We start from the raw sequence: 17,042 nt of genomic DNA, 5'->3' as shown, positions 1-17,042 counted from the left end.
AAAGTGGTTTCTCAAAAAATATTATATTTATAATATTGTATTTATATAAAGATAACAGAGGAAGACCGCGATAACTCAAATTTTTCGAGTTTTCTAGAGAAAACTTCAAAATTTAGTATCATATCCCTTTTTATATCCCTTAAATATCACTTTTTAGTCACCAAGTACTTAACTATAAAATTTAGAAAATCAGGGAAAAGAATGCATCGAGCATTTTCCATGCAATCTTCATATCGGAGATGAACAAGTTCGGAGGCCAATACCCAATGGTCGGTACCAAGGTCTGAGAAAGAATTTGTGTAAATCAAGGTACACCATAAAAGGAAGGTCTACTCTAATGGTCACCAGGCTGCAGACTACAGGGTATAAAAGACAAAGCAAAAAGGTCAGTAGATGAAAGCGAGACGACAGAGGAAATAAGAGAAAGATCGTGATGTCTGGCACGAAACGTATAGAGCTAGCAGCCTGCCGTGAAACACTCCATTCAATGGCGTTTGGTCCTCAGCTGGGGGTGGAAAGAAGTTCTTAGGATATGGGAGCAACGTGTGCAAGTTATACGATTCAACATTCGGTGCACATAGCTCGAGCCGAGGTTTGCGGAGGAACCTCCATTTCCAACCACCTCCGGAAGGTCGGTCGACATAGGTCTGCGTTTGATGAGAATAAGAGGAACGTCAAAGTTGGCGGTTCTCAACCTAAGAAGGCGATACTGTTTTTCTGCAATTCCGCTTATTTTATTATCAATTGTCCTTAATTTCGTGAGTCACTGTATATTTAATCTCAATCAAGATACGTGACCATTTTTTTATGTGATATATTCAAATTTTGACAGATTAAAACAGAATTAAAATAGAAACTTTTATTCGACTGTTTCTCGTAACGTTAAATTGCTTACTGACACTAATTATAATTATAAAAGTATTCAAACGACGTGCGCTACATCAGCAAAAACACAGCTGTTCGAAGAGATGTATCGAAGTACATAATCCACACACGTGGCGAACTGTGTTAAGTGTCCTCGTCGATTCAAAAACTAGATACGCATCGGAGGTTTACGCGACTGATCTATAAAGGATTGGCAGGCTGTTTCGAGGATGTATCGTACATAAGGTCTGGAACTATCACGTATTTTGCTCGAAGGTCGTACCGATATCCAATTACGGGATGCACACAAGATATGATCGACGCGTACGCAACACATGGATGATCTTACATAAGAACGTCATACTCTCACGCATTGCTTAGAGGACGCGTCACAACACCATAGCGAGAAGAGGAAATGCATACACACATGTCCGATCGAGATAGAGTCACTTTAATTGTCAATTGGTTGTTAATCCACGTCAATTATCACAAACTTGTTTATCGCAATACTTTAGTTATATACGTGTGAACGTGTCAACTAGAATGGAATGACCTTGGAAACATTATCGAGTATAGCTACATAAGCGAATTAAATGACCTCCGAGTATATTGTATCGTATAAGCACATCGCTCGAAAGGATCGCGAAGCCAATTTTCCGGATTATAAGGGATAATTCTCTGAGATTAACTGGAATGGAACGAGGAACTTCTATAGAGTGTACATAATCAATGTTATAGGAAATTTTTATGATATATTCTGTTATGATTCTACTTTTTTTTATTTATACAAATGTATGTTTTTGGAATCATTTGAAATATAAGATAAATTTTTAAAAGAAAAATCTACTAACGGAGAATTAATTTACGTAAAACAGATGTTTACTTGTTTAACGAACGCGAAGATCTAAATATTGACTAAGACACAGCTTTTACCTAGAATTCTACCTTAAAATTGTTTCGGTGTTCGCAAACTGTGTACCTTTGAAAAGCTTACGTCAAACCACAATGTCCAGGTTGACTTAGGACCGACGAAGCTGCCCGAACGTGTCGAAATCAGCTGCCAATGTAAACTGCGTGCTTACGACGCCCGGTAAAGCTTTCTAACACGCCGCTGATTTTGTGAGAGAAAACAAACGCAGGCCGTACAGGATTTTAATCGAACTTACGTGCCTTCGAAAGGAAAATTTATGGTCGGTTTAGAAGAGATTCATCGATCGTCTACACTCCATACCACTATCATAAATCTTAAGAAAATTTACGGAAAATCAGAGAATATGTAATGAAATGCCACGAAATCGCAGTAAAATTGCCTTTATCAATTTATCGATACCTTTGCCTTCATTTGATATTATGATTCGTTAGGTATCGAAGTTAAGTGCAGTTTGAAATATAATTTAAGATTCTTCTAAAGATTTTCCGATATAGAGGAACATGGAAAGAGGAAAATATGCCTCGCCGTGTCTTCAAAGTCATTCAGTGCAAAGGAAGCAGTACAACTACATTGTTTACGGTCTACGGTTTCTCTTCTCTTTACCACAAACAGTCTTGGAATCTCCCGAAGTTATTCCACGTTTCCTTATCGTATAAAACGTTCGAGAAATCAAGGAGAAAAATGGTCCACCAGGTTTCGACGGTAATTCCTTCACAATTCTCTAACATCACAACCTTTTCCATCCCCATCTTCATCCTCCAGCATCCTTTTTTCTCCTGCTTTCTCGCCTTTCACTTTCTACCTTTTGGAAACACAACGGTTCGTTTCCTACCATAAAAAGAGCAGATACGATTTTCGAGAGGATCGTGTATTCAGGAAATAATACTCTCTATCGAACGAAAGCGATATTACACGAATCGCCTAGTGTAATTCCCTTTAAAAATTAATAGCGGAATAGAGTAAATATAATATAGAATATAAAATAGGAGAAATATAAAATATAGAAAAATTTGATTTTCGGTATAATGAAATTTTGCAAATTATTAGATATTAAATAATATATAAAAGTTATCGGAATTTTCAGAGTTAATTAGATAAATGAAAGTCGGTTGGATGATTGGAATGGATTTATACAAATCAATTCCACGTGATAGCCGTGTAAATTCATCGGTACATCATTTAGTCGAAGTTTTTACATGACCATTTAGCGGAAGATATATGCACTCACATAAATGTATATACATGTACTGTTGAAGGAAACATTCAACTTAATTTCACGGTCTACCATCTATCCGCAATAAATGAATTCGAGTCGCGTCAATTTTTTTTTCACAGCATTACCTATATAGCACTCACGAATAGTTTTTACTCAAGATTAATGTCGTATTTGTTACGCTCGCAACGCGTATAATTTTATGTGCTAGAACTATTACTACTCCGGGATATTACTGTAACACATGATATCACTGAATATGTAACTGAGCTTATTACTTCAGCAGGCTAATGTTTCAATATTAAAACCAAACTTAAAATTCACACATATATGAAAATTCCTCTTTACGATTACGTATTAATTGCAGGAATAACCGTATAATACGATGACTTTTTTCCTTTCAAAGTTTCACTTACATAACCTTCTTTGACTTCACATCTTTAGCTTACACAGAGACGCCAAAAATTCGAATCAATAAGATATTTTCCGATATCTTTTTCTCAAAATACTATGTTAAAACGTTTTTATACGAGGCTCGAAACGATGGTGGGCGTCGATCCCAGACGACAATTGATGATATATACATACTTAGATAACCATCCAAAATGGAAGTAGCTGACGAGAAATTCATAAGACCGCGTTTTATATGTGACTCACCGTGTCTAGGTTGAATAGACTCGAGACCTTCTTCAGGAACCCGTCCTGCGACTTCTTCTTTCTTCTGGTGGTCATCCTTCTCGCGCCCAATCGATCGCCGTTTGATGTAAATTAATCCGATTAATCCAGACACTTCAGGCAGCGTCGAGCCACATATTTTTCTCGTGGAACTCGGAAAACCACACTTTACCGAAACAAGAAGCAGAGTTTATGACAAAATCGATCCGTTTTGTACGATCTGTTTATGCGAGAGGAATCGTGGCAAAAGTAAAATTCGTTCCTCAAATTATTAAAAATCTATCGTAAAATATACGTAATAAAAGTTAAAATGATATATTATTTGTGTTGCGTATATCTATTTATTCGACAAACTTCAAGCCCAAATTCTTTACTGCGGTATTTCATTTTCGTGTAGATATTGATTCAAAGCTAATAGGTTACACTATATTTAGACTGCCGTAAATATATAACATAGTATGCAATTAGAAATGATTGGGTTCCGATAATATTGTATCCTTTTCCCTGCAAAAGGTTCTGCACGAAAGTTTATCGTACTGGTGCAACGTGAAAGTGTCTCGACCACTTGAAAACTCAATCTAACGAGGAAACACGAGACCCGTTGCATAGACCGGTAATTTTATATGCGTCAAATACATCATAGATTCGAAATCGCGATTACAGCGACACGGAGTCGTATTATAACTCCCCCAGCGGCCTATTTCCTGCGAGCCCGTGCCGCATTTATATCTCACGCAAGTGCAACCTAATTGATAAAAGCCAGGGACATAGGCCCGTCCTACTTAGATCGGTTAACCCGAATCGCTTGGCAAATAACGCGGGAAACTATTTCTCTATGATTGTCACGTGTTATTGCTAAACCTTATGTAATACGTAATCAGTGGCATCGATAAATCGTCGCGTATGTACAAACACGTAAGGTATGCAAACTCATAAAAGTTCTCATACGAATGGAACGAAGCGAAAACAGTCTACTTAATACGTATATTTGTTATAGAAAAAATATTTAAAAAGAGATAAAAACTAAATTATCCATAGAACGTATAATTAATTTTTTACTTATAAATTATCGCTTAAATAAAACCAACAAAGTTTAAATTTTAACAATAAAATGGCTCGACCATTCGAATCGCGCGCCACCTGTTTTGAAATTGATCGAAATCGATTTCCGATATTCATGAAAGAAACGGCGCATAAAAGAGAAGAAACAAATGCTACTACGATTTCTTCTGAATCATAGAGTTTACACATGCATGAACAACTCACGCTACCGCGTATTCCCAAAAGCTAAGTACGACAAAAGGTTAGTAGATGCTCTGTAAAGAGAATGCACTCTTCAGTTCGACCGGTGAACTGCACGCCCTGGGCGATCGATCAGTGAAAGTATGAAGTACAAAGTGGCACACAATCCTCGTCTGACTTGATATCTGCCGATATGTGTAATTCACATATTTTTCCGAGCACAAGGCAAAAAGCGATTCTATGTTCACACAAAAACCATGTACATATGTATAAACGGTTCCCTCTTTACATAGTAGGCATATACAACTCTACACATTCGTATACTACGTGTGTGTACACACGAGTACGCTTATATTGTAAACAGGTTGTCCGTCCGTCTCACTCTAGTGCGCGCTAAGCGTACTCCTGTCCAACGTACCGTGACGAATGACGACGCGGATAAGGAAACTCACGATTGCGGGCCTCCGATTTCCACGTGGACATGCGCTTCAGGCACACACTATTGGTTGTTATTCTTTCATCTTTGCGAAGAACTAAAAATCTTGAATTATTTTTTACACGAACGCCTCATTCGAAAAGAAAGCAGCAATGAAACGTCAATCATATACTGAGAAACGAAATGTACTGTTATATCTGGCGTCCTTCGCGCGTATCGCTTATTCGTCACATAATGGCAAGAAACGTAACATAGACTTTCAACTATTTCGTTTCTGAGAATATCTTTAGTTCGATTCGCGTGTCGTTATATACGAAGAATGATGCCCGCTAAAAACAAAAAACATTCAAATTTCTCAATTGCCACGTGTTCCTGCCGCACTACCCGCCAAAAAAATTTAGAAATGAAATCTCCTATTTAGACACGCAAACGTCACTTTACCTTAGGAATGAAGATCACTGATTCACACGGAGCACATTAAGGCAATAACGAGCAAACGCATTTACCTACACGAACACTGCACTCTTATCCAGCGTTAGTTGAAAATCACCACGTATCAGGACGCCCCTGCACGTACGATTCTCGCATTCCATGAGAAACACGGATGCACTCACACAGACAAGAAACAGGTTGCTCCTCGCTCATCCGTTTCACTCCAGAACGAATTTCTACCGCCAAGCGGACCACGATATTTTCTCGAGCCAGCACGTAGGACGAACGAAGAAACAAAGGACGGGATTGAACGCAAATGTCAATATGTACACTACAGCTTTTTCACCAGATAAACGGATTGCATTTCTCATACGTACAGATACCTTCGTATCCACCTCTTTTCTTTATTTATTCGTGTCTAACGACTTCTTTCCTTTTTCGTTCATGCTCCGTTCATATGTCTTAAAATCAACACCGGTGGCGCGACAGAGGTTAGAAATTGTACTCTAGCAAAGTCTATCGGAATGTTGTCAAACGATGAACGCCAGATGTTTCGGCGTTTCTCGGGCGAGTCAGTTTCCGCAATAGTTCGTACAGGTTTGCGTGACACGGTTATACGGCTGTGCTATAACTCCGATTAAAATCACTGACGCACCGGTTGGGAGGTTAGGTCGCTACGGACGCCTCCTCCTCCGCCTCTCTGGCCGCTTTCTCTCTCTCACTCTTCGATTACGATTGCACTCGCAGAAGGAACGCGCGGCGTCGGAACAACGAAATGTTTTCCCGCCACGTGATATACGCACAATCTCCGCGATACAGATCGAACACAGCCAGTTAGAAATCAAACGACCGACCGAAAATAGTATGACCGTGTACGCAAAGAAGTGAAACGTCAAGAGCCCCCGTACGCTTTACCGAGCTGGCCGTGGACGGGCCTCTTTGCTTGCTGACGTCATCGCTTGCCCGCCGGCATGAACTTCGTTGCACGCACGGAGAGTGCCGAGCCGAATACCACCGGATTTGCACGAACCTGCACGATCGTCCTCGCCAGAACTGTGAGTTGGGCGTTATCCAAATATATCAACTTTTATTCCAATTATTATTTTTCAACCTGTATAAAGTAGATTTGTTCGTTTTTAATCAACGTTTATTTGACTAACATGCGTTCCAAATGAATAACTGCTACATTAAAACTCGTCGAATACAATAACAAAATTTAATTACAAAATTCCATTGTGTCCGATTTCGAATTGCTTTTAACCAAAATTTATTTGAGGTACATTCTATTTTAGTAAATTCGAGTTTATATATTATTAAACAATTAATAATTTGATAGAATTCCAAAATTACTTGTCTGTTTTTTAAACAACATTTTTCGTATGTATATGTTTTTAGAAACAATAAGTGTTGTTTTAGTTATAATTGAATTAATAAATTTTTATTCCATTAGCGCAGATTTGTATTTCTGTGCGAGTTGATGTCTCATAATTTTTTATCCACTATTTCGAATAAAAAGTGGCCAACTCCACACGAAAGTATTCGCGTTCTCTACCGCGTGCCTCTCGTTCTCCCTCTCGTTTCCTCTTATATTTCGCTTCCTCTCGCCCAGAATGTACTAACCATACAGAAGACGTTCGTTTCTTCGGTGACGCTGCACCGTTTCGTGCCAGGCTGATCGCGCGAGGTCGTGCGGCTTTTTCGTGATTGGGGGAAGTTGAGGTAGATAGGAAGATATCGCTTCGGGCACAGTTGTAATGATAGATAGTTTACATGAATTTCGGGAGCTACCTGTTTGATTATGCTCGTGCCTATCGTCATTGCCATTGTATACCTACTCGTATAATTGCTCGTGCCATTGTATACCTACTAAATATTTTTCTTGATATTTCTATACCGAAATTATGATTGTATGGTATATAAATTGTTAAAACAAATTATTGAAATGAATAAAACATTACGATAGACTTACTTATAGAAATAAAGTTTTAAAGATACAGAAATTCTTAACATTCCAAGCAGTCGAGATGTCGCAATCCGATAGAAAAAGCGTTGTCTTGTTTGGGAAATAAAAGTGTAATTAAATACGTTTGCGTTCGTGGAAATGTCCCTTTCGCTTTCAACGACTCCCATAATTGGTGAAAAGTTCTGTTATCGCTATTCCATCAGGTTCGATGGAATTTAAATGGAACTGCTCGTCTCCAGGAATCCACGAGTTCGAAGTCGATCCCGAAAACCATGTGACACTGTCTACGAATCAGGAAACTCGTTTCAATCTAATCTCTAAAAAAAACGTGATTCTTGTTTGACTCAGTGCACATGTTCGGAGGTAGAGGAATTCCTTCTCAATAAAAATATTCGTACAGAGTAGGATCTTCTCAGATTCTTCCAACTCCTTTTCGTAAACTTTGATAAAAAAAAAGACCAAATACCCCATCTGAACGTACAATAACCGCATCCGAGCTGTAGAAGAAACCAGTTTTTCTCTATGAGCCGTCACTTTGAAATCCAACGACCTAGGATTAGATATGTTTACAGGAGTACAGATACATCGTGATTTTGTTTCAATGCATCACTGTTTTCACGCGTCTGAATGGATATGAAAAAAGTAGTAACCCTCCGGTTTTTTAACGACTACTTGAACTCTTTCTAATCATTCGCGAAAAATAAATATGCTCAAAGGCCGAAAGCGGTCAACGCATTCATATCTGACGATCCTTTTCCCTCGAATGCCCCGAGCTATGTGACCTGGAAACTTGAACGAAACCTTTAGAATTTCTGGGGAGGCAATTTCACCGATGGTGTATCTTGCGTGCTGCCGTATGCAACTGTGCCACCGACACGCGGAGTACGTTGCGGAACAATGGCAACGCTTAATGCCGTCTGACTGACTGCAATTTGCATTTCTCTAACCGGCATCTCTACCTCTGCGAATAGGCCCCGCCGAAATCGCGTCAATGCATCGAAGCCCGCTTAATGTTTCCGTAATGCTCAGCTATGCATTCCTTTGAACCGATTTCCGACCAAAACTACATTCAAACCGAAAATTGCGTAGAAACGGGTACAACTTCCGTTCTGAAAATTGGCCAGCTGAATATTGATTTGATGATACATGTATGTATGTAGGTATGTAGGAACGATCAATATAATTTTTCAATTCAATACATCAAATGTGGTAGAGATTAAAAGATTTCTTCGAGATAACTAAGTAAAGAGATCAAGTGATGATACGGTTGACTCGTTGATGACTTGCTCGTCGATGCTGGCATGAAACTTTTACTTGATACTTTCTTCGCAATCCTTATAAATGTGTTAATTTGTAACATAAAATTCATATTACTGAATTAATAAAATATTAATGTACAGGTGAAACACAATATAATCGGAATTAGAACTATAAGTGACACCTATCTGTTGTAGCAGCTATATTCTGCAAACTCTGTCGATAAGCTGTTTAACGTGCACCAAACTTTGTTGTACAGTACCTTTTGCAAAGATAGGAATTGGAAACTAACTGTAACTAATTATAAATCTACGCAATATTCGCGTTTCATAAAGTACACCATTCTTAAAAAATGATTTATTTTACATTAACTTCACAAATGCAGTTCGTAACTTCCTATAGCATTAAATTTGCATTCTAAATGATCATTTGTGTGAAAAAAAAATGGGAGAATGGAAGGATTGTGAGAAAAAAAACAATACCAATGCAAAACAATTGATTTCGTGTTTTATTGCGTCGAACATAATGGAATCCAAAGGAAAATGCCGAAGAGGATGCTGGATCTTAATTAGCGTATGTCGGGGACCGAACGTCACGAGATCCATTTCTTTCTCGTATTTTTCAGAATTTTGTTTGTCTGCGGTTGAATCTCAGCAGTCTCCGCCTTCCGTATGACCCTAGTAATGAGAGAAAAAAAAACACACACACAGAGAAGGATAGGAAGTTAGCTGCCGAACACCCTAGGCCCTAGGCTAATCTCTTATAACTGGAGTGGCTCATTTGCAGCGGGAGTCGCAATGCTCATCGAGGAATAAAAAAGAGACCGAAGAAAAAGGGATAAGTAGAGAGTAATGCGTATACGAGAAAAGGGCAGGCAGTAAATAAGGGAGAAAGAAAGCGGAGATAAAGCTGGGCAGGAGGGTGAGTTAGGGTAATTGGCACCAAGCCCTTTTTCCCGTGTTAGTAACCGCGATACACCGAGAGAAGGGAATTTTGATTCATTTAATATCTTGAACAGGAACGAAGCCCCTTTGCTGGAATAATAAATGCGTCGTGTATTTATATACGAAGCCATTACTCCAAGAGTCGCAAAAGCCTCGTCGAGTTTCCTTATTTAATATTTACAAGACGTTAAACGTTTAACATTCGTTAGAAAATAACGACCTCCTTGTTAAGAGAAAATTATTAGATTGTTAACATGAAGAGAGTTTAAATATTGAAGTAAAATGAAATAGCCTGGAAAACGAATCATCTTAACGCCTGACGAACCGCGAACTTCTTACATCGATGAAAGAAGGTTTTAGCGATCTCTGGGCAAACTTTGATACCTACTCGTTACAATGCAAACATGCATCGGACAATATGTTCGGCTCGTCCATGGTGCATTACATTCATTCTCATAAAAGCGATTTCATTCGGATTCGGTATAACTCAACGTGGCAATCTGGTGTGCACGAGCATTCTACAATTCCCACAGGAACTCACGTCCGCAAATCGTGGCGAGATTTTTTTTGACGTATTTTAGCAGTGGGAACCCTTCGACGAACGTCCTTTATCGTAGATCAGGGGAATTATTTAAGATCTACATGGCAAGATTTTGTAATATTTTATAAAAGATAATTTCGTGATAACAGAGTCGATGCTACTAAATTTCACGTTAAAAGGATGAAACGATGAAGAAAGGTTTGTCTGAACGATTTATCTTAAGAGAATTTTCATGAAGCGAAGAGAAGAAGAATCTCGACACAAAATTGTCCGTCGTGAACAAAGGAAAAGGGAAGAGCGATCTGCTTTGTATCGTTACAAAAGAGAATAAAGCCGGCTGGAGGATGGCGTAGTGGGTGACATATTGTGAATATTCGAAACAAGAAGATGGGAGTCGAAATAGATCCTCTCTAGAGAAGGCACTATTGAAAAACGATATACGTAGTTCGTTCGAGGGTTTATATCAGAAACCATCGATCAGAACTTACCTCTTCGAGATATTCTTGAACGGTGTATAGATCTCGAATATTGAAATTTAAAGAGCGTCATTGGTTTAGATATAAATCTTCTCTGGTGCCTTTAAACCATTTCATAAAAATTTAAAAGTAATTTAATTGCATTAATTACATTAAACAAATGAAACTTCCATAAAATCCTGAATAAATATTTACGCCAAGAAATTGATTTAAAGTAACAATTAGTAGCTCGGCTGTAACGAATGAAATTGATCAAACAATAAAATCGATTAGTCATTTGTTCCCGTGAATGTTCCGACACGGTTAGCAAATCTTCTTTCGGAGATAAATCTCGGAGGAGCATTACGCGAATGGGTGAGTAGTCGAACTCCTTAACGAAGAGTTCCCTTACAGAGCACGCAGTCTATAGCAGTATCAAGGTTTAACGAATCTTTTTAAATTCACGGAGCGCGTCCCCTAACCATTTGGTCTCGCAGTTTTCTTCAGTTTCCTTCCTCTTACTCTTTACCCATACTACTACAGCTTTTCCACTCTCGTAGTCCAAGCCTGTATCGGCGTATCAGCAAGGGGCGTAACCCTAAGGCAAGAGTAAACCCGATTAGACGGTACACTAAATCTCATTCGACCAGCCTTCATTGTTAAGTGCTTCTACCGTCTTTCATTCCTCGTAAAAAGCGTTCCATGGTTGTCGCCATGCGACGCTCTGTCTCGCGGAAATATTCTCGTATTTCAGTTCTCTCAGAAACTTTTATACCGTCCGACTCTTTTGTTGTATGGTGGTCGATATTAACGGACATTAGCCATGGGTGAATTAATAAACTTTAATTAAACGATTATTTTATCAATTACGAATCTCTCATTTAGGATTTTCATATTACGCGTACCAATATTTCTAATAAATTAAACGATTTTATCTTAAAATTTTCCTTTAAAAACTCCAATGTATTTAAGAACAACAATCAGGTGCAGTAATGAAGTATATTCAATTATCGCATCACGTTAATGAATTTACTAATAAACATGGTAATGTATCAATATGTGTACCGATGTTTGAAAAATGTGGACATGAATACCGCGAATTTTAGCGCTACGATAGGAGAGCATTGGATAATATCTAAGACGTCCACGAGAGATTTCCTGGATTAATAAATATTTTCATAAGTACTAGTACAACATCGACTAATCGTTAGTACTTAACGAGGAACGTTGCAACCCTGATGCATTAGTCGTTGAAACCATCGCATCATTAAAAATCACAACGTCCTTAATAACGAAGAGATACACTGCAAGTTGCAGCTACGTAACCAGGTGGTAAGAATTCGAATCGTATGTATCACTGTCATGTAAATTGGTTTCATTCTCTCTGCATACTCTCTTTCACCGTTACATGTTCCTGCTGTTTAATCGTTTCTGTGCTACCCTTGCCGATACCACTGGGAACGCTACGTGATACATGCGGCAAGTACGACTTTCTCTGTCGAAAATACGTTTTCGTACACCGAACCATTTAAATTCAATTATCGTTCTTCTAAATATAGTAAATACCATCCAAAAATGAATAATTATAGACCACGTCATTTTTACTATCAAATGTACAATTTTCTTGTTAATTTCGTTAAAACATGCACAAAATTCGACAAACATTTACTACAGTCTCATTAGGCCGTTTAAGTTAGAATAGAATAACACAACTAAAAAATTAACGATATATGATAAATAAAAAAGAACAATTGAACTAGTAGTGACGTATAGGTAGTAGAGCAGAGTAATTAAAGCGCATGATAACAGAAGAAAAGAAAGAATAAAGCAGCATGCTTAGAGCAAAAGCAAAGCAACGTTTGTAGTTGTAAGCGATGAATGCTCACCTGGTCCCCGTCGTGTCCTTGCCAGCTGTCGTGACTCTGCAATGGAAGGAATAATATGAGTACGAATTGTAAAGCTGTGTTCTATTAACGTATTAAAGAAAATAGTACATGGAAAAACTTTGTTCGAGTAACTGTATGTATCTCATTCTTGTCCCATATGAAAAAGAGAAGAAAATATCGTTGAAGATTGCAATATCGGTAAATACTTCAGCGGGCAGGCATTACTGCCAAATTTCGCAGTGTGTTCATGCCAAATGTTCTGAAATGTATTTTATTTGCGGTAGGACAAAGAGTTGGCGTGGTATCCACCTGTGAACCGACCACATCGTCATCCAATTTTCCACTCCACTATCTCGTCCCTACAGAGATTTATATCCCGAAATTTAGTCTATGATCATTCGCGTGATTGCATCTACGAAAAAAGCCGAGAGAAACGAACTGCATTGTCGACGAGAGAAAAAATTTAATCAAATCATTCTTTCTGCCAATTCATGAAAATAAATTGACATTCGAGGACAAACAACAATATAATAAATACAAATAAATGTATTCAACATTTTATATTATATTCTTCTAAAAATTGAAGAAAGCAATTATTATCAACAAAATTCGTTTCGCTGTTAAAAACAGCTTTTTCCCGTGTTATTTCAATTACACGTGTTATGATAGGTAATCCTTTTTTCTATTCAGATAAACATGATTTTACCCGGAAGGTTGTAATTCTGTTACGGTTCATTAAATCGGTGTAAATAATATCAGAAACCATATAGACAGCTATTTTATCGGATGTGGAGGTCGACCAATACCGGAAGTATAGACGGCGGTCGCTGGGTTAATGTTCAACCGCCATGTTAGATTTATGGTGGCAATATAGGCGTCGCGGAACACGTTGAGCATTGCGTCCGTGTGCTACAAACAGATTCAACCTAGCATTCATTATGACACATATCCGATATGTGTTGAGAATTTTCAAAGATTTCATATGGTGTATTACGTTTTACGTACAACATTCACAAGATTTAAACTCATAGTCAAGATATTAGGATGATAATTTATGACAGCAAAGGTGAGAAATATAGTAATAAATTAAGCAAATTGCACGGAATAAATGTAAAAGATATGAGTTGAAGAAGTATACTGGAAAGACCGGAAACTTTGGATACCTTAAGAGCCGAAAAATCCGGAGGACTCTGAGGACCGCGCAGACCCCAATGATATCGAAGTACTCAAAGATCCCGAAACTTCTGAACACTCATCTGAAAGCTTCAAGATCCTGGAGGCTTCGTTGAACCTTGTATGGATTAGGTGAAATTCCGCGTGCATTACGTGACATACATTACTGAATTTTTATTAGATTCTTTAAAAGCTCCCACATCACGATCGTATACATATTTACTGTCACTAATATCGAACTACAAAAATTTAGCATCATTTGTGTTGTATAATATCTCACATGTTGGAAGATAGAGAATCACTGCAGTTTATATTGAATTAGACGGATATGGAGTATATTGGAAAATATTGAGTCTCGCGATTTCGAATTACCTCTGCCGTGTTTACTAACTACTGGTATCAGATTCTATTGTTTCAAACGATTAATATATAACAAGCTTACGTACAAAATAACTTCTATTAGTTATTAGTAATATCTATAATATTAATAATTTTTACATTATTATTATTAAGTAAGCAGAATATGACAAATCTGAGTACCTTGTAATAGGTAAAGATCTTTTCTTTTTATGCTATCAATTTGCATTAAAGAGAAGAACACAGATTCGGTAAAGCGTGTAAGCTGACGATAACGTATCGCATCCAAACGTGCAAGGTGTAGTGAACGCGATACAGATATGCCGAGGAAATTATTCCCATGATGAGGGTTGCTACCTCTCAACCAGTTAGTATCAAAATCCCATTACAAGACGGAAGCCGTGCCTCGAGCGAATTCGGTGGCTTATTCGGATAATACCGATATCAATTTCATGTTGTTGAGAAAAAGAAACAGACGTATGAACTTATCCATGTTATCGCGAAATGTCGAATTCGAAGCAACCGAAAAGTTATATGAGTGAAAGAACACACGACGATCGTTAACAGTACTACATTATTATCATGACATTTATTCTGCTATTTACGTAACAGAATATGCCTTGTTTATATTATCTTCTTCTCTCTGATCATTAAGCACGACAATAAATATCTAAAAATGAGGAACACAAAAGAGGAGAAAATTACGGATCTAGCGCAGCGGTTGCGTACGTTGACAACGGAAAATTTGATCATTTAGCAGAGGTAAACTCCGCGCAAAACTTAAGTTAAAGGCTAAAGTGTTCGTAGAGGAAATCGAAAAACATTGACCTTCAACTTTGTTGCTGCGAATCTATTTATTCAGAGCCATTCCATTATTAATTTATAAAAGCAGTATATTTCTGTTTGCAACATTAGGTTGTATATAAATATGGCACATATATAATGAAAATCGTATTCAGATGTAGGTATTGCATATGTTGATATTTACAACAAGATATTTAAATCAAAATATCACATTATTATTACGTTTCAATTTACGAGATAAATTACAAATTCAAATTTAATTAAAGTCATTAAATGGTGAACAAATAAACAGGTGGACAATATTAGCTAGACTTTGTAGGATATCTTTTTGGTCATTATACTTTTAGCAGATGGGTTTACAAAGACAATCCTTTCCGGCCAAACTTAATTGCAAACTTCCTAATTGGGAAAATTGGTACATTCGTAACTTTCGACAGCCACGGGGATGATACCTAAACTAACAACGTTCCGAACTTTTCTCGTTTACGATTAACTTTATCCACGGAATGCCTTGCTTTAATTGCAAAGATCGTATGTACATTGCGCTTTATCTTTGTCGCCTAATTTCATTGGCATCTATTGAATTTATTCCAATTAAATCGATTCGATTAATACTAATATACAAATCTTCCCTGGATCATAAATTCTATAATTTGGTGCATAAAGTTATAATTGAAGTTACAGCAATTCCGTACCATCGTCAAGTAATAAAAGAATAAAAAAAGGTAAGAAGTTGGACGCGGGTCTCATTTTTCATCATTGAAGGAACGACTTCCTGCTCTCCTTTATGTAACATATAATGGTTTTCAAGTGGCATAGAAGCAGATACCCACGCAGGGTCATCGTTCGAAGATATAAAAAAAAACACTTACTTCTTAACGACTTCCCTTTTTACATTTTATTGACGCCCTTCTACTCTTGGTCGTTCGATTTTTAACCTGAGACTTATAAACTTGCATGCTTCAAGTAACAAACGAAACTCATCCCTCCGTCGTCTTTTTAATATTTTCATCGTTCAAAGGTCGCCAATAATCCTATGATATACCGAATAAAAGAAATATATGCATATATTGTATCGATAAATTGCAGGGAAACGACACAACGTATCGTATAAGTTTAAATACAAAAAATATTTATAAAAGTGTTTTAATGAGAAAATTACGTTACGCAGGAAGTCGTTTCCCTTGGCGAAAAATCGTAAAGATTTATCGCTAATAAAAGGTGCGATGACTTTACCAAACGGTCGAACTTTGGAGAGTCATTTTACTCTCTAAACTTGAGTTACCGTAGCTAAAAAAAAAAAAAAAAATACGTATCTATTATTTTCGGCTGTTTTTCAAGCCTACAAAGTTTTATTCAAATCGTAGCCAAATCGTTTGCTACTTGCTCTTGTAAGGAATGTGAGCAGATTCTCGGAAATAGCTAAACTTACGATGTACTTTGCTAAGTTCTAAGACCACTATTTAGCAACTAAGGGAACTAGATCGACAACCGAGCATTAAAACGGACCGATATGGTAGAGATTCGTTTCTATTAGATACTATTTGCAGCAGCGAAGTCATCAGCGACGACCGAAAAACTTTTTATCACCTCGAAAACATGTTGGCACTTCTGTTCATTCACTTTGGAATGTTTAGGGTTGCATAGAGGTAAAAAGTTTCTTAGTCGTCGCTTTTGGCATATTCGATACGCGAGAAGTTTCTCAAGCAAGAATTTCACCTTCGAATTTCGCTATACGAGCTGGGTATCGTGATACGAAAGTTTTGTAGCTTCTTCTTATAATGAAGTTCAGCTTCTATAGGCGTTCAATCTTGTCCGAATCCATTTAACTCGAAACAATTTTCGTTTATTTATGGATATAAGAAAGTC

The 17,042-nt window shown here is 37.5% G+C and overlaps 1 protein-coding gene across 10 annotated transcripts in view; it reads right to left on the bottom strand.

The window, feature by feature from the left end:
- LOC117236049 (disks large 1 tumor suppressor protein-like) overlaps positions 1-17,042 on the bottom strand; it is a 440,507-nt gene that overhangs the window by 40,320 nt on the left and 383,145 nt on the right. For all 10 annotated transcript variants that reach the window (XM_033498652.1, XM_033498654.1, XM_033498657.1 and 7 more), the window contains one exon: positions 12,840-12,875. In XM_033498652.1, the coding sequence (XP_033354543.1) occupies positions 12,840-12,875 (36 nt within the window). The remainder of the gene's footprint in view (positions 1-12,839; positions 12,876-17,042) is intronic.

The sequence above is a fragment of the Bombus vosnesenskii genome, unplaced genomic scaffold (assembly GCF_011952255.1).
Source record: "Bombus vosnesenskii isolate JDL3184/JDL3185 unplaced genomic scaffold, Bvos_JDL3184-5_v1.1 scf7180000013339, whole genome shotgun sequence".
Lineage (NCBI taxonomy): Eukaryota > Metazoa > Arthropoda > Insecta > Hymenoptera > Apidae > Bombus > Bombus vosnesenskii.
The sequence above is the reverse complement of the archived record's forward strand: the minus strand, read 5'-3'. Positions and strand labels throughout refer to the sequence as shown.